Source organism: Oryctolagus cuniculus, chromosome 7 (assembly GCF_964237555.1).
Source record: "Oryctolagus cuniculus chromosome 7, mOryCun1.1, whole genome shotgun sequence".
NCBI lineage: Eukaryota > Metazoa > Chordata > Mammalia > Lagomorpha > Leporidae > Oryctolagus > Oryctolagus cuniculus.
The window spans coordinates 119,891,154-119,912,720 of NC_091438.1; the positions used below are offsets into that span (position 1 = coordinate 119,891,154).

Consider the following 21,567-nt stretch of genomic DNA (forward strand, 5'->3'; position numbering starts at 1 on the left):
GAGGTGCCCACATCCTGACTTCCCCTGGCAGGACACACGCACACACACGGCCATAGGCTGCAAGGGCAAGGATAATGCTTTTATATTAGTTTTTCTGTAACAAGAAAAATCAGCTTAGAGATTTTTTATCATTTTTTTCTTCAAAAAGAATAAAAAAAAATCAAAGGCACCTAAAACTTTCTGTAGGTCCAAAGAATAAAGATGATGTCTCACAGGTGCAGCTGGGCCCTCCCCCCTCGCCCTCTCTGCTCGCCCTCAGTCTCACTCCTGCCCTGAGCCCCGGGTGGCGCCCGGCAGCCTTCCTGTCTGCTTCACTGGGGCTCGCCCGCGGGAGCTGCCGGTGGCCTGCAAGGGGCTCTCAGTGGGGGTGGGGCCAGGAGGTTCCTGTCCCCAAAGGGCAGGAAAGGAACAAAAGCCAGCTTTTGTGAGTTCCCAAGGGTGGCAGGCACCTGGCCACAGAGCACGGAGATAACCCTACTTCTCCAGGGGACGGACGGACAGATGGACGGGCCAGCTGAAGAGCTGTTCTGGCTGCAGGCAAGAGCTGTGGGCTGCTGCTTGCACCTGACTCTGTGTGTGTGTGTGTGTGTGTGTGTGTGTGTGTGTGTGTGTGTGTAAGACACAGACAGGGGACAGGAGCCAGCTATATGTGTGCCAGGATAGACCAGACCTTTCCCGTCTGCGTGACTCCGAGGGCGTGGTGGCAGCAGAGGGCTCGGGGTGGAGTGTGACAGTTTGCAGCTGGCTGTGTGTGTGTGTGAAGGGGTGTGGCTTGGTGCCTGCACATCTCAGCCTGAGGGACACGCTGCAGGGAGGAGTTAGGCTGGGTGTGACCTGTGTCCTGCGCAACTCCCCAGGGTGCAGTGCTGGGTGCGTCGGTGGGAGCGTGGCAGGATGAGGGCTCGCTGCAGGAAGGAGTCCAGCGTCCTGCAGAACACACAGGAGAGTCAGGGGCCACCCTGCCTGCCATACCAGCACGCGGGGACGATGGCAGCTGGGGGCCCTGCTTAAGGGGACCCTGGGAACGCCAGGCTATTGTGAGTGGGAGAGGGGTTGGCCCTTGGAGCCTGGAGCCAATGGGAGGCACTCATGCCAGCATGAACCAGACAGAGCCTCTGGGACCCACCATGGCCACTCTCTGAGGCCTCTCCTGGGGTCTCACTCAATTCACCTGGCCATAGTCAATGTCCTCCACGGGCCCAGATTCTGTCCCCTGCAGGACATGACAGTCCACACATGAGGCCAGAGTGTCCTCAGTGAACAGGCAGTGGCCCCTGAGGCTGAGCCCTGGCCTGCATGAGAGCAAGGCCTCGGGAGAAGGGGCTGCACCCCTGCAGCCCAGGCCCCAGGAGCAGGGCAGAGGGACCCCCAAGCCCCGCCAAGGCCTGTCCCTCCACACCGGCATGACTCTGTCCATCTTCTCTGTCATCAGCGTGGACCCCTCGCCAACTCCCTGTTAGCCATCAGCAGCCCCTCGGGCTCCCCCCAGTCACCACCCTAACAGCGGCCAGCATCCTGCCCGCAGCCACTTCCCAGCCGTCTCTGACCTCCTGACCTCTGCTCCTGGCTGCTGGCCGCCTCCACGCCCACACCTCCACAGCCCTGGCCAGCGCTCTGCCCACCCAGGCCGCCTGTCTGCTCCTCCTTCCCTTCCACCAGGCCACCATGCTGCCTGTGCCTGCAGCTACTCGGCCCGCCCACCACAGTGGAAGAGGCGCTGGCCTCCCCCCCGCACCCCCCGGCTCCATGGGGCACTCGCATTCAACCCTCCTGCCCACCACAGCCCGCCCTGTCAGCACCACACAAGCTCCAACCCGAGAAGAGGCATCAGATGAAAGGCGCCCTTCTAGAACAGCCCACGCCTTCCCACTACCGCCCTCTCCATCTCTCCACAGCCGGACCTGGAGCAGGCTGGAGCCACTCTCGTCACCCAGTCTCCCTCTGCAGTCAGCCCCTACAGAGTTCCAGATGACCTCCGTGTGGATAAAGCCAGGGGCCCCCCAGCACTCAGCTACCACAGCCTCTGGGGCATGGCTGGCTCCCTACTTCTGTGTGTGCGTGTGTGCCCACACACATGCTCACGTAAAGGCCATGTGTGGGTGTGCACCCATGGCCTGTGCCTATGAACACGTCTGTGTGTGCTTTGTGAATGCGCGTGTTAGACCTGTTTGTGCTCGTGGGTGAAGGGTGCTGGTGCGTGAGTGCATCTGTGTTGTGCCTGTGACTTTCCCAGCTCCTTTCCTAACTGCCCCCGCCTCCTCTGCAGGCTCCCCGCCTGCTGCACCCGCCCACTCACTCACTGCTGGGTGCAAGCTCCCCTCGCCTAGCTGACAATGCCTGGAGCCCCATCTCCAGCCCCGACCTCGCCCCTGAGCCCCAGGCCTGCGTGTCCGACCCTGCTCAGGGCAGCTCCCATCACGGGGGCTGTGCTTCAAGTGCTCTTAGAGGCTTTCACCATGAGCGGAGGGAGCAGGACAGAGAATGGCTCAAGACTGGACTGGGGTCAGGGGTGGGGAAGAGGTGAGTGCCACGCCCTGCCCAGCCACCTACCTAGGTCAGATCTCTGTCCTTTGTCACTATCTTGTTTCCTCTTCCTCCTCCTCCTCTTCCTCCTCCTCTTCCTCTTCCGAGCGGCCACGGTCCTTGGAAACACCACCAAACTCAAAGTTGCCTTCAATGTCCAAGACCTGCAGGTGCTTCAGCCTCCGGAAGGCGCTCTCCACCACTGAGCCCACGGCCAGCTTGTTAAACCTGCGCAAGCCGTCCACGTAGGGGTCAATGCCGGAGCCCTGCACAGCCCCACAGCTCCCCACCCCCCTGGGGGTACACGAGGAGGAGTCAGGCCCTCCCAGGAATGCTGCAGTGTAGACAGGCTGCGGGCTGAGAAGCACGGAGCACAGCGGATGTGCAGGTTGTTGGGGAAGCACCAGCCTGGGGTGGGGACTGGCGCTGGCCCAGTCATCGTAGGGTGCGGGGACGCCTGCCTCGGCCCACAGCTCTCACCACTAGCTGGGGAGTGGCGGATGCAGAAGCTGCCTCTCGGCTCACTCTCCGGCGTGGACCCGAGCCTGCAGGTGAGGCCAGAGCTGAGAGGAGCAGGCACACATGCAGGTAGTGCAAAGACAGAGGCTGTGCCTCGGCACTGCTGCAGAGGCCTGGGTCCAGATCACCAAGCCTGGGCCTTGGTGGCCACAGCGCCCCTGGGAGTGCACCCTGTGCCCTTCTCTTTCCTGCCCCAACCAGCTGCTACGGCAGGGCAGGGATCGGGGGCAGTGGGGAAAACCTCCCTAGCCCTGCTCAATGGAAGCCTCCACAGCTGAGCTGCCGGGTCCTTGCATCACTGCAAACCCCCAGCCCCATACCCACAGCCCAGACAGCACCGGACACCTCCATCCTGAATCGCCCAGCCATCCCCCGTGCTCTTCCCACCCAGGAACACATGGTGAAAGGGTGGGCACTGCTTTATCATGTTTCCAAAGCCCTTGGACAAACCTGTAGGCCACATCGGGCCTCACCAGGACTGCCCCGCCCTCAAGAGCTGAACCAACAGAAGCTCCTAGGGTCCCACAGCCGGCAGGGAGGCGAGGGAGGGAGTCAGGCCACCCACACTGACCTCTGCCTCTGAACTGTCCCCGTGTGCCTCAACTATCCCACTGGAGCTGGGCCGGTCCCATGGGGCTGCTGGCGGGGCCCCCGGGGTTCTCCTACCTGAGAAAGATGCCCTTGAGGTTGGGTGTGGAGTCAAAGGCATGGGCGGGCACAGCACTGATCTTGTTGTTCTGCAGGTACAGGTACTCCAGCGACTCCGGGAGGCCCTCCGGGATCTCTGTGAGCTGATTCCCAGCAATGTCCAGCAGCTGCAGGGGTGACCAAAGGAGTCAGGGACCCCCTGTGCAAGGCAGCGAACAGGGGCCAGTGCTGTGGCTTAGTGGGTAAAGCTGTTCCCTGCAACACTGGCATCCCATAGAGGTGCAGATTTGAGTCCTGGCTGCTCCACTTCTGATCCAGCTCCCTGCTAATGCACCAGGAAAAGCAGTGGAAGATGGCCCAAGTCCTTGGGCCCCTGCACCCATGTGGGAGACTCTGATGATGCTCCTGGCTCCTGGCTTCAGCCTGGCCCAGCGCTGGCCATTGCAGCCATCTGGGGAGTGCACCAGCAGATGGAAGATTCCTCTCTCTGTCTCTCCCTCTCTGTAACTCTGCTTTTCAAATAAACAAACAAATCTTAAAAATAAAAAAGCACTGAAGAGCATACAAAACTCCCACCAAGCCCAGCACATCCAAACCCCACCATAGCCCTGTGGAGGGGATGGGTCTATAGCTATGCCCATTTTCCAAAGGGGATACAGGCTCATAGGGTTTAAGTCACCTGTGCAGTGCTACCCAACCCCTAAGAGGAGAGGGCCTGGGATACCTAACTCCAAACCCTTGTTCTCCCAGATGTGTGTCCCACCCAGGCCCCTCTGCCTTCCCACATGAATTCAGAGCCTCTTCCTAAACACACTTGTCACTTCCAACCAGCTGAAGATCTCAGAGGGGCAGAAGTCAGTGTCCTTAGCCTTTGAATCCCACCCCCGCTGGCCCTGCGTGGAGTAGGGGGAGGCACCAGGTAGGGCTACCTACTCATGAACTTCAGCAGCCACAGGTGAGGGGGTGTGAGGCCCACAGCGACCGTGGGCAACCCACCCCCAGGCTGGTCAGTCCCAAGGTCACTGCCTGCCTGGAGCCAGCAGTCAGGGGGCTGGGGTGGGCTTCCCCAGGAGCAGAGGTAAGCAGCCGTGCACGTGCACAGCCTCTGGGCCACCCTCATGCCCCTCAGTGGCCGGTGAACCCTGGCCAGAGTCACACCTATGCAGCTGCCAGGCGGCAAGTCCATGAACTCTAAGCTCCCTTCCTCACTCTGGGAGGCTGGGGTGTAGGGTCAGGAAGTGGGGGGCTGTGAATCCTGACAGCAGAGCCAGGCCTCCCATTCACCTCTCCATGCTCAGGGCTCCCTGTTTCCATGGTGCCCCCATCACGCTTCTCTACCCTGGTACTTTCTCATCTGGTAGGGTAAATGGAGACAAGCTGACCACGACAAGTCAGGAACCTGGGCTGCTATGAAGGAGCCCAGGGGCGGGGCCTGACCCAGCCTCACCTTGGGGCAAGCATTCCAGGGGGAGAAGGCGGTTAGCACAGGTGGGGCTCTGACACTGCCTGGAGGGAGCTCCAGAGGGAGGAAGACCCTCCTCTCCCCCCATCAGACACCCTGGCCAACCTCCTCCCGGGCCTTGACCAAACTGACCTGGCCCTTGTTGGTGCAGGGGAGGGGGCTTCCTGGAGGAAGCGATGCCTGAGCTGAGTCTAAGCGTGTACTCTGGAGGGTAGGGGCCCTCCACCTGCCTTAGTCCATAGGGCCCCCAGTTCTAAGAGCAGAGGCTGGCACACGCTGGGGGCACAGTACAGGCTTTGGAATGAATGAATGGGAAGGTGTCACCAGTGACCACTAGGCCAAGTAAGTGCTCCCCGCTTCATGAACTTTCTGAAGACGCCCTCGTATGTCACATGCTCAGCCTAGCCCCTCTCACCCCCCATACCTGCAGGTGGGCGAGGTCCGCCCAGGCGCGGGGCCCCAGAGCCCGGCTGCGCAGCCGGTTGCCAGTGAGGTAGAGCTCCCTCAGCTGGGCCATGCCTGCCAGCGCGCCGCGGGCCAAGGCGACCAGCTCGTTGCGCTTGACCTTCAGCACATGCACGTTGCGGGGTAGCCCAGGCGGCAGCGTGTGTAGGCGGTTGCCGGACAGGTCTAGTGAGCGCAGCAGGCGTAGCTTGCGGAAGGCGTCGCGGTGCACCTGCGGGCTGGTGATGCGGTTGTAGCTGAGGTTGAGTTCCTCCAGGAAGTAGGTGGTGGCGAAGTCTTCGCGACCGATGCCCGTGATCTGATTGTGCAGGATCATGAGGGTGCGCACGCGACGGGGCAGGCCACTGGGCACGCGCTCCAGCGCGTTGTTGTACAGGTGCACCGTGTGCAGCCGCTTGAGGCCCTGGAAAGCCAGCGGGTGGATGCCCTGCGCCCGCAGCTGGTTGCTGTGCAGCAGCAGGTACTCGAGGCTGCGGATGGGCGTCAGTACGTCGGCGTCCACGCTGCGGATGACGTTCTTCTCCAGGTGCAGCAGCACCAGGCTGCGCGGCAGCCCCGCGGGGACCCGAGACAGGTTGTTGCTGGACAGATCCAGGTACTCCAGGCTGGAGAGTTTCCTGGGGAGGGAGGGGTAGGAGAGTTGGCAGGTCCACACCTGCTTCTTGCCGCCCCTATTCCCAAGGAAGCAGCGGGGACCGGCCTCTAACCTGCTCTGCCACTCAGGGCTGGGGTACCTCAGTCCTCTGAGCCTCTCTCTGTCTCTCAGTGCCACTGGTGTAAGAAGGGTCTAGCACAGTTTTATTTGAAGACCACTGTTCCATCTTTAGTTAGCCTTTTGTGGCTTCCCCAGGCCCTAAAAAATGAAATGTGGGGCAGGCATTTGGCACACCAGTTAAGTGGCACTGGGATGCCCGCATCCCATATGGGACTGCCTGGTCCCAGTTCCAGTTCCTGGGCTTCCCACCCAGCTTTCTGCTAACGTGCACCCTGAGAGGGGGCAGGTGACAGCTCCAGGACTTGGGTCTCTGTCACCCACGTGGGAGACCCCAATAAGAGTTCCAGGCTCCTGGCTTCCGCCTGGCCCAGCCCTGGTGGTTGCAGGCATCTGGGTAACAGAGCAGGAGATGGAAGATGTCGTATTCTCTGTTTCTCTTTCTCTGCTTTTAAAATACAAAATGATAATAAGAATTGTTTTTAAAAATAAAAATGCAGGGCTGGTGTTGTGGTGCAGCCGGCTAAGCCACTGCTTGTGATGCTGCCATTTCCAGTCCCAGATTCCCATCTAGTTCCTTGCTGATGCACCTGAGAAAGCAGCAGAAGATGGCCCAAGGGCTTGGGCCCTGCCACCCACGAGGGAGACTGGGGTGGAGTCCTGGGCTTCCGGCTTCAGCCTGACCCAGTCCCAGCTGCTGCAGGCACTCAGGGACTACACCAACAGATGGAAGATTTCTTTCTCTCTCCGCTTCTCCCTTTTGTCCCTCAGCCTTTCAAATAAACAAATAAACTTTTTAAAAATGCATTTGCCTTCAACAAGAGTGCTTGAGTCTGCATTTTATACCCAGAAGCCAGACTCTGCAAATGCTCCCTTGCCTCACTGGAACCCTGTACGGCCAAACCCAAACACGTCACTTGTTCTTGGGGACAGAGCCATCGACAGAGGCCACGTGGGCAAGGGATGAGTGAGCAAGGCCTTGGCTTGGCAGTGCGCCCTGGGAGGGGCTTCCCCAGCACCGCGGCCGTGCAGAGGACGTGGTGAGACGGGGACCCACCAGAAGGTCTCGTTGTCCAGGCCCGCGTCTGTCAGGTAGTTGTTCTGCAGGTACAGCTCCCGCAGGTTGCTCAGCTCACTGAAGGCCCCTGGTGGGATCTTCTCCAGTTTGTTATTCTGGGGGTGGAAAGGCAAGGAGGGGAGCTTGAGGGGAAGGTGAAGGGCCAGGGCAGGGCTGACAGCTGTCTGGGGAGCTGCCGGGGGGAGACCCGGGCCTGGAGCATCCCCGGTGTGTGCTAACCCACACCACCGGCCGGTGCCCAGGCTCCTACCTACTTGACCTCCACCGACTTTGTGACCTGGACACTTCCCCCTTGCAAGTCCCTGCTCTCGGGCCCTGGTCATGGCGCCTGCTCGTTCCCCTGCCTCCCCCCTCCCACCTTGAGGTGCAACTTGTACAGGGCCGGTGGCAGGTGCTTGGGCACATGGCGCAAGAAGTTGCTGGACAGGATGAGGATCTCAACGTTGCTGGAGCCGTTGAACATGTTGTCAGGCAGCCCGGCGTCGGCCAGCTTGTTGTTGTGCAGGTACACGGACCTAGGGGTCAAGCACAGGCCTCACCTCACCTGGGCTCCCCCCTTCCTCCTGCTCAGACAGGTCTGGGGCCCAGGTGCTCTTCCCCCATGCAAGCCCAAGGGCGCAAACCGACCCACACAGCCAGGGAGAACCCTGGGCAAGAAGGACTGGAGTCTCTGTCCCTCTCGGCCCCTTCACCCCCACCTATCAGCCCCACGCAGCCGGCTCTGAGTTCTGCAGGAACTTTGCCTGGAGACAGGGCCTGTCCCTCCTGCCTCATTGTCCTGGCACCCAATGCAGGCCTTGGTTCAGAGGAGGTGACACTTACTCAGCCAGCATGGTAAGTATGTCACAGCATCTGTGGCATGCATACGTGCACACACACACATACACGTAAATACATAAACAGAGGCCATGGGTGCCACACTGGCCAGACCTAAGAGTAGACACAGCGCCAGGCCCCTACCCTCACGTGGCCACCCTGCTGGCAGGAGGGAAGACGAGGAGCAAGGTCAGTATGAGGGTGCTTCGCAAAGCCTGTGGGAAACGCATCTCATGAAGACACTCTGCACGGATGTCAATGCATTTTTCACCAGGATAAACTTATCTTTTACTTCTATAACTTTTTGAAGTACCCTGGCATTGCTCCATCTTGCCCCTCTTGTGTGGCCTCTCCTGTGCCTCAGCCTTCTCATCTGAGGAATGGGACTGGGGACAGTCCCATTGGAGGGGTTGGAGAGAGTTAAGTGAGCGACAGATCAGGGACAGAGAAGCCGTGGGCTCTGCATAGTGTCTGCCCCGCCCTGCTCCAGCCCCAGCCAAGTATACCTTGCCCTACTGGCACAGCTGTGCGGGGGATGCTCACTGCCCCCACACCACTTCCAGGGGAAGGCAGCTGTGCCTCCTGGAAGGGGCTCCCCTGCCCTAGGGACTGAGAAGGGGGACACCCTCGCCAGTGCCCCAGTGTCCATACTCTGCCCTTGGCTCTCAGACTAAGACCTCCTCACCCTGCAGCCCCCGCCTTCTGGATCCCGGCTCCTCCAGCCCCTGAGTGTGGCTTCACACAGCCCGAGCATGAGGACCCATCACCCACAGCACAACATGGCCCTCAGTGCCTCCCTTCCCCCAGCCCAAGCCCAGGACCACCCCTCTGACCTCTGACCTCAAGTTTGGCTTCTGGCCAAAGGTGAGCCCATAGATCTTGGTGAGATAGTTGGCAGCAAAGTCCACACTGATCAGGGCATTTGGCAGGAATCGAGGTGCCAAGGTCAGCTGGAAAGGGAAGAGCCAGGGCAGAGAGGCTAAGGCAGGAGTGGGGCCAGCTCCGGCCCCACTGCCTGCAGCCCAGCCGGGCCACTTCAACTTGACTCTTCCCTGCGGCCAGGGCCGTCCTTCTGCCGTGAAACTGGCCCCTAGCCCCTGATGAAGCAAACGCAGAACCTCTCCTTAGCTCGGTATTCAAAGCCGCGGGACCTGTCCCTGCCCTGCCGGCTGGCCCAGGGGATCCTGGGGAGCAGGGGTAGAAGCAGGGCTGTTCTGAGAATGGGGAAGCAGACAGACAGACAGGCAGGGCCATCAGGGAGGGACGGTGACCTGCCGTGGGGCTGGCGGGGGCGAGGGCGCTCGGGACCCGCTGCAGCCCTGGATCTGCTGCCTGTAGCAGTGCCGCTAAGGGAGGTAGAGGCGCCCTTTATGGAGCCCCGTGGGTGGGGAGGGCAAACTAGGTCTGGGGCTGTGAGCAGGAAGCAGATACCTAGGGGCAGGGTCAGGCTCAGGGAGCAGGAAGGCCTGGAGGCTGCCAGTGCGCATGGCCATGGAGCAGGGGGGAAGTCAAAGCCTGGGAGGGGAGAGGTCCCCAGGGGGAGTCCAGATCAAGAAGGGCAGGGACGGCCTGGACCCACCACCTCTAAGGAGTTGAGTGTCTGTGGTCTCACTCACGCTGCCCCCTCTACTGCAGTGCACACCCCACTGCCAGGGGCCCACCACCACCCCCAGGGCCCCTGGCTGGAGGAATCCCAGTATCATGGCCCTGCCCCATCCTCCCCAACTGCTGGAGGCCTTGGCCTCCATCTTCCTTATCTGGCACTCCCAGACGCCCTGGGCTCCAGTGTGGGCCTGTGTCTCCCTCCTCACGACCCAGTCTCGCCCGGGCAGCAGTTTGGACCCAGCAGCACCCCGGAAGAGGAACTCAGCTGAAGGCCGCCAGGAGGCCCGGGCAGCACCTGCACGGCCCTCACCTTGTTATTGGCCAGGTACAGGTAATTGAGGTTGGCCAGGTGCTCAAACGCCTCCTCCGGGAGCCCTTCAAAGGACAGGCAGCAGTCAGAGCCCTGGATGAAGGAGACGCTACAGGGGAGCATGGCGGGAGCCTACCTCCCTCCCCTACCCCCCCCACCCGCCGGGACAAGCGAGGCCCGACGGCCCTGTCCCTCCCCACTCGGTCCCCAGAGGCCTGCCCAGCCCCTGTGCCCTTCTTCCTCGCTCACGGGGGCCCAAACTCAGAGGAGCAAGCATCAGGCGTGGCTGAAAGGATCCAGCCGGGAGGAGTTCTGCCCTGGGGACCGGCTGGAGGGTCAGAGCCGCTCTTCACACCCCGGGACTGACCGACAGCCTCTGCGCTGGGCCAGCACCTGGGCGGCCCCCGCCCCGTCTGGCAGATGCAGTGTGGCCGGGAGTCCAGCCAGACTGGCCCCTCTCCAGCCCTGAGGCCGGCCTCTGACCCTCAGTTCCGGGCTCCCGGACCCTCAGATGCTGGGACTGGCCCAAGTAGCTCGCGAGAGGGAACAGTTACATAAACACGCCTCGTCACGGAAGCCCTGCTGTTGCGCTGGGACAGCCAGGCCGAGTGTTTAGCAGCCTGAAAAATGATGCTAAACGAATCGCGAAGGGAAGTGAGGCAGGTTGTAACAGCTACTGTAGGCGTTCAGCTCTGAATTTACAAACACGAAGCCAGAAAGACGGGGCTGGGCTGTGGCGGCTGCCGCGTCCCCTTACAACCTGACCAAACCGCATCAGCTCGTGCCTTTACATCGGGCCGATCTAACGGTACAGAAACACCTCCACAAAGCTGCTTGTTTTAAAAATGGAAAGAAATACGGTGCATCAAAATGTCAATAGTGGTTATTCATTGCAATCAATTATGAGGCAGAATTATGAGGGTTTTTTCCATTTTATTTTTCAAAATTTCTACCTTATCAGAGATTATTTTCATCATCAGGAAAAAAAAAAGCCAATTTCTTAAAACTGGGGGGACTCTAAGGACCCCCTGTGAGTCAGACTCCGTGACAGGGTCCTGGGAAGCTGAGCCCCTGGCCCCCTGCCAGGTGGCAGAAGCACTCAGTAACAACGGGGCCCCTTGCGCAGCCCTGCTGCCAGCCTAGCCCAGGTGCTCCCGGGAGCTCCCTGCACCCACGGGCCCTAGGCCCCCACCTGAGCCCCGGGGCCCCTCACCTCGGGACGTCAGGCGGTTGTTCTGCAGGTTCAGAGTCTCCAGCCGGTGTAGTCGAGAGAGTTCCTGGGGAAAGATCTTCTCCAGCTGGTTGTTCTGGGGTGGGGGGTGTTAGCATCAGCAGGTGCCAGGGGTGCCCCAACCCTCAGCCCCAGCCCTATGAGCCATGGTCTCTGTTGGGCACCTCCTTCAGAGTCTCCCCCATTGCAGGCAGACCCTAGCGCCCACTCTGGGCCAGGCCTGAATGTGGGTGCTGAGGCACAGCTTTGTGGGTCCTGCATCAAGGAGCCCACGAACGAGGCTCCACAGACGGTTCCACCTGGCGTGCTGCTACATGGTGGCCGGTGTCCAAGCCAGAAACCACTCTGCTTTATTTTGCTGACCCTGGGGCCCCCACTCCACCCGAACCCTTTAAAAAGCAGGGTCAGTGAGCACCTCCTCCAGAAGCCACCCTGGGTTGGGCTGTAGGCGTTATGGAGCCTGCTCTGAACCCCACACGGCTCAACTCCTTCTATTTGTTTCTACTTGATGTCTCGGTTTAGACCTCGCCAGACTGTGAGCACCCGAAGGCAAGGTGGGTCAGAGTCCTCCCTACCTGCCCAGCATCCCACACAGGGCCAGAGGCACAGAGCAGGTACCCGAGACACAGCTTACATAACAAGGGGATCCGCAAACCAAGCTCCAGACCCCCAGTGTCGTGGGACTGTGGGTCACCTCCCCACACAGGGTCTGGCCTCTGGAAATGGATGTGGCCGACCCCGCCATGGCCCAGGGCTACAGACCACCAGGCTACCCTGGGTGAACCAGCGCTCCCAGACACCCCTTGCTGCAAGGCCAGGCTAACGTTCGTGAATGCTCGCCAGCACCCATTGTCCAGGCCTCCAAGCGCTCTCGCGTGGGTGTGCTCTGCTCTGCCCTGAGATGGTGTCTGTGGTGGCCTGGCTGTTCCAGGGGTGGCCTGCCGGGCAGAGCCTGACTCCTTACCCAGCTCCAGCCCAGCCGGCTCTATGTTGACACAGCACAGTGCTTTGGACCAGAGGCACATGGGGTCCTACCATGACTCTGACTGGACCTAGCACCCTATACCTGGGGGCAGGGAGGCCCAAGTTTTGGAGGCTGTGGATGAAACACAGAGCCGTGATAGCCGGGGACTCCAGGGCCGTCCCTGGGGCGTGCTGGTGCAGAAGTGGCCTCACCTGAAGGGACAGGTGGCTGGTGTGCTCTGGCAGGCCCCCCGGGAATTCCCGCAGGTCAATGCCACCGCAGTCCACCACTCCCTCCTGGGAGCAGGCGCAGTCCCGAGGGCAGTCGGCTGCAGGCCCTGGCTCGTCGGGGCTCAGGACCAGCACCGGATCCTCCTCCACGAACTCATTCTCTTCGGGGCTCGGGCTGTGGGCGCCACTGCGGCCAAACCCTGGGGCCCTCACGGCAAGCACAGGTCCTAGGTTCAGCTGCGGCGGCAACAGCAGCAGGAGCAGCAGCGCCCTGCTCTGGGCCATGGTGCCTGCAGGAGAGGACGAGTCAGACCCACCCTGGCACTCCTCGAAACGTCAGGTCCAGGTCCACTAAGCCTGGGGCACAGGCAGTGTCCACTCTGGACCCTGTCCTCAGCACCCTGATGATCTGCTGGCTGCCGCCCTCCTCCCCACTCACTCCCACCAGGGCCACCCCTGCAGGGGAGGGACAGCCTCTGTCCTTTCACCAGGCTTGGCGCCAAGGAATGCCCATTGCACAGAAGGGAAAGCTGAGGTGGGACCTGCCTTTATTGAGCTCTTACTGCACTGGCACAGGTAGCGCTGGGAGACCCTGCCCCTCCTCCAGCAGCCCCAGGCCGCTGTGGGCCAGCACTAGCAGGGTGTATCCTAGGTCTTCCGCTCGCCGTGCTCGGACCTTGGGACTTGCCCTGCCCTTCTCCCAATACAACTCTCAGTCCCGGTCATCAGGAGCCTAGTCTCTCGCTATAGGACTGCGCATGTGCCGCTCTTCTGCCTGTACTGCGCATGTGCTGGTCTTCTGCCTGGACCGCCCTTCCCCTCCCTTCTGCCGCCAGTGACGTCTTTTCCCAGAACCACCTCTAGCGTAATGATGTGGGGGCAGGAAGATGGACACTGTGTCCCCCAGGGCCTAGCATTAGCGGGGCTACGGTGTGAATGCCCAAAGGTATCTTTTTCCCCACCCAGGACTGTATGCGGCTCTCTGCGTGGGTGCAGGCCAAGCCTTGAGTCTGGCTCGGAGAAAGCACCAGTGAACGGAGCTGCAGCTGCCTGTGTCATGTCCGGGCCCATGCCTGCTGCCAGCGGCTCCCACCAGAGCCCGATCCGCTCACCTGACCGCTGCCCCCTGCACAGCCACTCCCCAGCACGGTCCCCTGGTGCAGCAGGGAACGGGTGCAAGAGTTGATGGAGGTCCACTGCCCCTGCAGTACCCTGGGCCTGGCCTTGGCTCAGGGCTGAGTCCTGACAGGCAGCGGCTCAGAGGCCCCGCCTCCACCACGTGCTGGCTCTGGCCTCACTGAGCCTCACCTTCCTCACCTGCACAACGCAGACGACACGCCTGCGCTCGCAGGGAGCAGACACCAGAGCCCCTGCACCACTAGGCGGCGAGGTGCTGCCATCACAGCTGGACGGCCGCACACCGCGAGGCCCGGCACCTGCTCCTGAGCCAAGTGGCCGACAGCACGGGACTCCAGCTGAGCCCCCTTCCTGCCACCACCCTCGGGCACCACAACCCGCAGAGAAGTAAGGAAGGGTCTGCTGAGGTGCTGGGCCTGGACGGTTCACTGGGAACTTGACGGTGACACTGACGCTCTGCAGCCAGACGGCCAGGGCTGTGGTCTTGGCTCTGGCTCATGTCCAGCTGTGCGGCTTTGGGCAGGTTTTCTGATCTCAGCTTCTTCACTCCTCCTTAGGGGAGAACAGAACTGTCCCCACGGGAGACTGTGACAACACAGTGAGAGACACTTCCTGCACACAGTAAGTGCCCAGTAAGCCTCAGCTCTCCCTACCGCCCATCCACTCAACCAGCCCACTGCCCACACCCGAGGGCCCTATCTAGATGCCACGTGGCTTTCCAGCCCAGGCCCAGGCCTGCCCCCTGCTGGGGCAGACGCACCAGTCATCCGGGAACCCTGCTGCCTCGTGGCTGCTGAGATCCTGCAGATCCCACTCTGCCGCCATCTGCAAGGTGTGGCGCCATCAGGGCCCAGCCCTGTGTTGGGCACCAGGGGCCCAGGTGGGCTGGGTAAGGTCCCTGCCTTCTGTCTGAGGGGGCAGCAGGCACCAAGGCCAATACCCACAGGCCACCTAGACTGGGGTGACAGTGGAGAAGGTACACGAGGTCTTGGAGGGCAGAAGTATGAGCAGAGAGAAGAGGGGTGCAGCCAGGCTCCCTTGACCCGAAAGGCCCACGCAGGTGCCAGCCGCTGGTCTGGCAGGGAACCAGGGAGCCCAACACACGCAGCCCCTGGCCCCATGCTCGCCCTCCCACACCCCTGCCACCCTGTGCCCTGGCCAGATGCCAGCCTGCAGTTCCTCATTCCATGGCACTCACAACCCCACAGCCAGCTCACGCGCCTGCAGCCCCCGGCGCAGCCAGCACTGGACGGAAGCAAGCCTCCCCCTTTCCTGCCTGTGTGACCCCACTGCAGGCTGGGGCTCTGCGAGGCGGGTGTGGGCATGGACTCCAAATGCAAGCCGAGCAGGAGGCCAGGGGCAGGGGCCAGAGGAAGGAGGCTCATCCCCACCCATCCTGTGCACGGGCTCTTCCTCCTCCTTTCCCTGCGGTTTCATGTCTGTAAAAATCTGGAAACTGTACAAACATGTCTTTATATGAGCATTCCAGCCCATGCTGAAAATGTTATCATCACCACTTTGCAGATCAGGGAATTGGGGCCCGCGGGGAGCAGCCGCTGCAACAGCTGTTGAATGGCCCAGGGGAGCTCCCACCCTGGGCCCAACCCCACGCTCTGCTTCTCTCCCCTGGGCCTCTCCTCTGTGCTGGGGACCCAGACAGAAGACTTAGGCACGGCGGCTGCCCTTCAGGGGCCCGCGGGGCCCTGCGTGCTCTGGCAGCCGCCCCACACCACTCAGCTACGGGGCACTTGCAGCATGGCTGATCCAAATGCAGATGCGCTGTGAGTGTAAAATGTAGTGGCCCCGGATTCCACAGATGTAGTACCGAAAAGAATGTTCGATACCTAATATGAACGACAGCCCCTAAAATCTTATTTATTTTTATAGTGATTACATAACTTTTTCCAATATATTGGCTTAAATAAAATAAATTTTACCTGTTTCCTTTGACTTTTTAACAGTGTAGTTTCTAGAAGAGTTTACATTGTGCATGTGGCTTGCATTTCTGGCGCTCATTGTATTTCCAGTGCTGGCCTAGAGCATGGTGTAAACTGAGTACAATAATCCCCAGGTCATCAGAGGCACGATGGGGCCCACAGGAAGTCCTGCCTTTCCTGGGGCCAGAGAAGGCGTCCTGAGAGACGTGATGCCCGATGCGGCCCCCACGAGGGATGAGTGTCAGGCAAAAGGGAAGGGATGATACAAGCAAGGTGTGAGTGTGTGTCGAGGCCTGTGAGCAAGACGGTCCATGCTGAGAGCCCTACAAGGCTGCACAGCCTGTCTGGTACGGGATGGGCACAGTGGCCATGAGGTGAGGGACCATTGGCCTGGTCTGGGCAGAGAGGGGAGGGGCTGAGCTGCAGGGATGGACAGGAGGAGCTGGATTCCAGGGAGAGGCGGGAAGACAGCCAGGCCTCCGACAGTGGCGGCCCCAGTGGCAGCCCCTCCCCTGCCCCCAGCTGGCCCAGCCACCCTTGGGACCTTGGGATCCTGGCAGTGCCAGTGCTACTTCCATGGTTTGCCATATGATCTTGGTCACACTACTGACCTATTCATACAGCCTCAATTTTCCCACTCGTTCTCCTAAGACCATTGAGCAAGACAAACCCCCAAGCCCCATGGGTGTGCCCAGCCACGTGGCAGGGGTGTGGGGAGGAGCAGCAGGGAGAACAGACCCTTGGTCTCCGGGAGCTACAAGTCTACCTGGTGAGAGACAACTCAAGCCCTTGGGCAGAGCGCCAGCCTGGCAGAGAGCTTTGGAGGCAGACGAGCCTGGGCTCCAATCCTGACTGTGGTGTGGGTCTGGGTGACTAACTTTCTTACCCTCAGCCTCCAGTCTGGGAAGTGGAGACGGGAGATGAAGTGGCAGGCCCAGCCCAGTGCCAGCACTGGTGCAACACACACAGGTTACTATTCCTGAGGAAGCCACTGCACCTGCCGCTCCCTCCACACCAACCGAACCTCCCCTCCAGACCCAAAGTGGGAGGTTAAGGCAGCACGGGAAGAAGGGAGGGCAAGGGAGGCCCAAATCCAGGGACCACCTTGGCCCCCAGCACCACCTTCCTCCTTCACTCAAACTCGCTACAACTCCACCATCACCTGCTCTGGGCCAGGCCCCCGACAGCTGCATCCTGTGGATGCTAATAGAAACCCCAGGCCTGGAAGTTCATTTTCCTATTTGGAAGACTTAAACCTAAAGCACAAGGGGGGGAGGGGTCCCATCGCTGCCCCTCCCCCCCAAAATCCCTTCAAGTACCCCTGCTCCAGGGTGTCTCACTCTGCCCCCTGGTGGGATTCGGGTGCTCCCACAGCACTCCTGGCTCACTCCTCTCCTGACTCCTCACACATGGCATGGGGGCTGGCACTGTGGTGCAGCATGTAAGGCCAGCACTTGCAACACCAGCATCCCATATGGGCACCAGTTCAAGTCCCAGCTGCTCCACTTCTGAACCAGCTCCCTGCTAATGCTCCTGGGAAAGCAGCAGAAGATGTCCCAAGTGCTTGGGCTCCTGCACCCACATGGGAGACCCAGAGGAAGCTCCTGGCTCCAGGCTTAGGTCCCACCCAGCCTTGGCCATTGTGGCTATCTAGGAAGTGAACCAGCAGATGGAAGATACATCTCTCTCTCTCTCTCTCTCTCTCTCTCTCTCTTTGCGTGTGTGTGTGTGTGTGTGTGTGTGTCGCTGTCTCTCTGTAACTCTGCCTTTCAAGTAAATAAATCTTTTAAAAAGAAATAAGTGAAAACATGTGCTGAGCGAATGAATGAATCGATGAAAGCCAGAGTCGAGAAGGATCTACAGTATGACCTGGTGACTCCCTCGTCTACAGAGCCTAGGCTAAGGGCAAGACCAGGGTTAAAATCTGTGTGCTGTGACTGCTGCCCAAACCTTGAGCTGGTCTGGAAGGCTGAGTGGGAGACAGGAAAAGCACTGGAGGCAGAAGAGGGGAAGGAGCAAAGGCCTGCTGGGTGTCGGGGAGGAAGGGGGGATTGTGTCTGAGGAAGGGTGAGCAGGGCCGGAGGCTCAGGCTGCCCGGGGCATCAGCCACCACGCCAAGATTATGGTGTCGGGAAACCATCCAGAGCTGCAAGGGCTGGGCCACTCATCTTCATCCCGAAGATGAGTGGCCCAGCCCCAGAGGTGCCTTACCCAGAGGGACAAAGCACTCAGGCATAAGCTGTCCTGAGAACAGTCATTCCCATCTGACGCTTCTGACCTTGTCCTCCAGGCCCTGGGCCCCAGCGGAGGGCATAAGGAGCAGAACCCCCAGGCCAGCCGCTGGCCTTTCCGTGCAGCCTCAGGCTCTTCTGAGTAACCAGCGGGTCCCGTGCCACTGCCTCACCTCGGCCTTCCCAGGGCGGAAGGCTTCTACACCAGAGCGGGGTGGGCACAAGCTCAGCGGAGCCTCTCGGGGCTGGGCAGACCGCCGCTTCACCTGCCCCGCCGGCCCCGCTCAGCTCCGTGGGCCTCCCGCAAGCCCGCGACTCCCCGCAGCGCTGGCGCAAATCCCCCCGGACTAGGGCCAGCCGCATTGCAGCACCCGACAGGTGTGCCTCCCAGCCACAGGCCCCCGGGGGTGCCGGGAGCTGCGCGCCGCGTCCTCGCCACCTGACGGCGCGTACGTAAGGTGTTCCAGCGCCACCGCCGCGTCCCCAGCTCAGAGACCTGCAACCTGGGGCCTCCGCTACGCTCGCCGGTTGGCGGCCTCCCGCCCCTCCTCAATCCCGCTGTCCCGCTGGGCAACGGTCGCGGAGACCGACAGACGGACTCCAGGCCCCCAGCTGAGGGAGGGCTCCGGCTGGGCGGGCGCGCGGCGCTGGGCTGGGGCCACACCGCGGCCAGGGGAGCCGAGCCCCAGGCGGACGCGCGGGCTTCGCGTCACCTGTCCACGCGCCCTGGGGGGCCTCAGTTTCTCCTTATATAAAAAAGACGGGGGTGGGCTCGCTGGGACCCCTGAGGAGCGGCTGTGGGGACCCCCGCTCTAAGTAAAGGGTCCTAGCCCGCTCGGGTCCCACCTGCCCCCACACTCCCTGTCGCCGCTGCGTCCTTCCACTCCCCCCGCTGCGCCCTCAGATTCTTTCCAGATGTGCGCAGCAGGAGGGGCCCGGGGCTGGGACCAGCCCGTGGCCCGGGAGGAGGAGAGGCCCTGCCCGGGCTCTCATCGCGCGGGGGTCGCACCGCCAAGGGGATCGCCAGCCGTGCCCTCGGGACAAGGTCCCAAGGAGCGGGCGACAAGCAGCGGCCCCGCCCCGGGCAGCCGCACGGCCCGCCTTGGGCGGGGAGCTCTGAGTCCGCTGCCCCGGCGCGGCCCCGGCCCCCCTGCCCACCCGGCCGCCGCCCGCGCCCGGTACCTGCTGCGCCCCAGCGCCGTGCCGCGCCCCGCCGGCCCCGCTCGCTCGCCCGAGTCTTGGCTGCGCTCCGCAGGCGCGGGCTCCTTCCATTCGAGTTGAGCCGTGCGCTCCGCGCGGCGAGTTTTGTTGTGGGTTTTCTTCTCCCCGCCCCTCCCCCGCCCTCCCCCGCGTGCATCTGCTGGACGCCGGCCTCCTCCGGACACAGGGTCCCCACGGCGCGCCGAGAGGAGGGCCTGCCCCTCCCGGCGCTGGGCTTGGCCGGGCCTCACTTCCCGGGGAGGCAGAGCCGCCTCACCGACCCCTCTCCGCCCCGGCGGGGCAGCCGCACCACGCCCCCCGCCCAGAGCCCAGGAGGCGGGGTGTCTAGCCCGCAGCGCCTCCCTGTTCTCAGCCTTCAGCATAGAAGCGGACCCCCTTCCGGCCCCAGCACCTGAAGGCAGGGCCCTTCCACCCCGCGCCACTGGGCGCAGGGCTTTGCACACCCACCGGGCACGAGCACCTTCCCGTCCACTCTCCCACCCTGGGGTCCAGGCCGTGGCTAACGGCTGCCAGCCAAGACCCTGCTGGGCCCCTTCCCGGAAGAATTCCAGGCTCTCCACCCCATGCTCCGCCTCCACTTGCGTTGGCCCTGTGCCCACAGCCTGGCGAGCCTTGAAGGATGGCACATTAGGACCCGAGTGGGTGAGTGTGGCTCCCAGGGGCAGGCAGGCAGGCAGCGGGTAGACTGCGGGCCCTCGTGGACCATGTGGCTCCCAGGAGCTGGAAACGTGGCCAAGTAAAGGAACATTAACTACTAGCAGCTGAAGCAACACTGGTCGGCGCCAGGGACTTGGTGGTGGAAGCGGTGGGCTGGGCTTCGGGGGTACTTGGCCCCTCCACTGGGTAGCAAGCCTCTCCTTTCCATACTGCCGAGGCCTGTGAGCAAGGCACCCACAGCTGCTCCGTCTGGCTGCCCTCCTGCTAGAGGCGGAGAAGGATGAACAAGTCACCCCAGGACCTGAATCTGCCCAACCTGTGCGGCCAGGTCCCTGGGTGAACAGCCCAGACCTTTTGCTGGCTGCTGCAGCCCCCGTGCCCTGGTTTGGCCAGGAGCATCACTCTCTCATCTTCACAGTCCTGCGGGGGAGAACTGCCGGTGCCTCCTATTTCACAGGCAAGCAGACGGCCTCAGAAGGCCAAGGGACTGATGGAATGGTGCAATGACCATGAGTGAGCAAAGCTGGGGGCCAGGAGCCAGGGTTACCCTTCTTCACGGCCCAAGTTCTTTCCCTGGGAAGCACAGTGCAGAGCCTGGATTTGAACCCACAACTGTCTGTTTCCATTACACCAATAACTTGAGAACTTAGCAAGGATGGGAATGGGAAATATTTTGCCTTCTTTGGCCTCAAATTCCAGTCCTCTCTGAGCTCAAACTTATGAGGGTTGGTATGATTCACAGGGTGGGACAGGGGCCAACACAGAGATGCATCTCGTGTCTTCTGAACATTGAGCCTGGATTCAAGTGGAGCTAAAAGAACAGGACTGCACCGGCTCGAACGCCCGAGACCTGAACATCCCCTAGGACAGCGAGCGCCAGCACGAGCCCAGGGCCACTGCGTGAGGGCCCCATCCTAAATCCGCAAAGCCCGAACCGGCTCAGCCCTGTAGGGAAGCGCATCTTTGTACCTGTAAGTGCCTGGTCCAAGGGGTTTCAGGGGCCAGCCACATGGCATGGCCACACCCAACCTGCCTGCCCCCTAGAGAAGTAGGGTCTTCAATGGAGTGCCAAGCCAGTGCCTACACGTGTTTTGTGGCTGTCGGGGGCTGAGCACAGAGCTCCATCATCCGTCTGGAGTATACCCTGGGGGAATCACCATGTGTCCCTGGCAGAAACTGGAGGTGAGGCTGGTGCTCCGAAAGCAAATTCTCTTTCAGAAGGGTGGGGAAAACAGAGCTGGGTTGAAGTCCAGGTTCCCCGAATCTAGCTGTGCTGCTTCAACTCTATGCAGCTCCTGTTTGGTGTTATTGTAGTGCACAAGGTCAAGGACAAGCTTTGAACTTAGGTTCAAATCCCAGCTGGGTTCAGATGGAAATAAAGCTAGCATCTCACAGAATGTCTTTTTTTTTTTTTTTAAGACTTATTTATTTGAAAAGCAGAGATAGAAGTAGAGATAGATATAGAGAGAGAGAGATCGATCTTCCGTCTGCTGGTTCATTCCCCAAAAGGCTGCAATGGCCAGGGTTGGGCCAAACAGAAGCCAGAAGCCTGAAATTCCACCCAGGTCTCCCACATGGGTGGCGGGGCCCAGCACTGGGGCCATCATCTGCTGCTTTCCCAGGCATATTAGCAGAGAGCTGGCTCAGAAGTGGAGCAGCCGGGACTTGTACTGGCACTTCTGTAGAATGCTGATGTTGCAGGCAGTAGCTTAACCTGCTGCTCCATGACACAAGAACCACAGAAGGTTTAAATTAAATAGAAAAATGCAAGAGCAGCCTCTACACAGCACCGGGGACAGCAGCTGTTATGACAAAACCACC

The 21,567-nt window shown here is 61.2% G+C and overlaps 1 protein-coding gene across 1 annotated transcript; it reads right to left on the bottom strand.

Annotated features, from left to right (window-relative positions):
- Positions 1 to 58: 58 nt before the first annotated feature.
- On the bottom strand, positions 59 to 19,302 carry PODN (podocan). Its single transcript, XM_051856483.2, has 11 exons — positions 19,051 to 19,302; positions 12,546 to 12,853; positions 11,352 to 11,445; positions 10,139 to 10,203; positions 9,064 to 9,173; positions 7,766 to 7,922; positions 7,387 to 7,502; positions 5,577 to 6,234; positions 3,709 to 3,857; positions 2,551 to 2,751; positions 59 to 927 (listed from the first exon to the last, which is right to left on the bottom strand). Exons 1-10 carry the CDS (start codon positions 19,223 to 19,225, stop codon positions 2,577 to 2,579), a joined length of 2,007 nt encoding a protein of 668 aa, XP_051712443.2. The 5' UTR covers positions 19,226 to 19,302; the 3' UTR covers positions 59 to 927; positions 2,551 to 2,576.
- Positions 19,303 to 21,567: the final 2,265 nt, after the last annotated feature.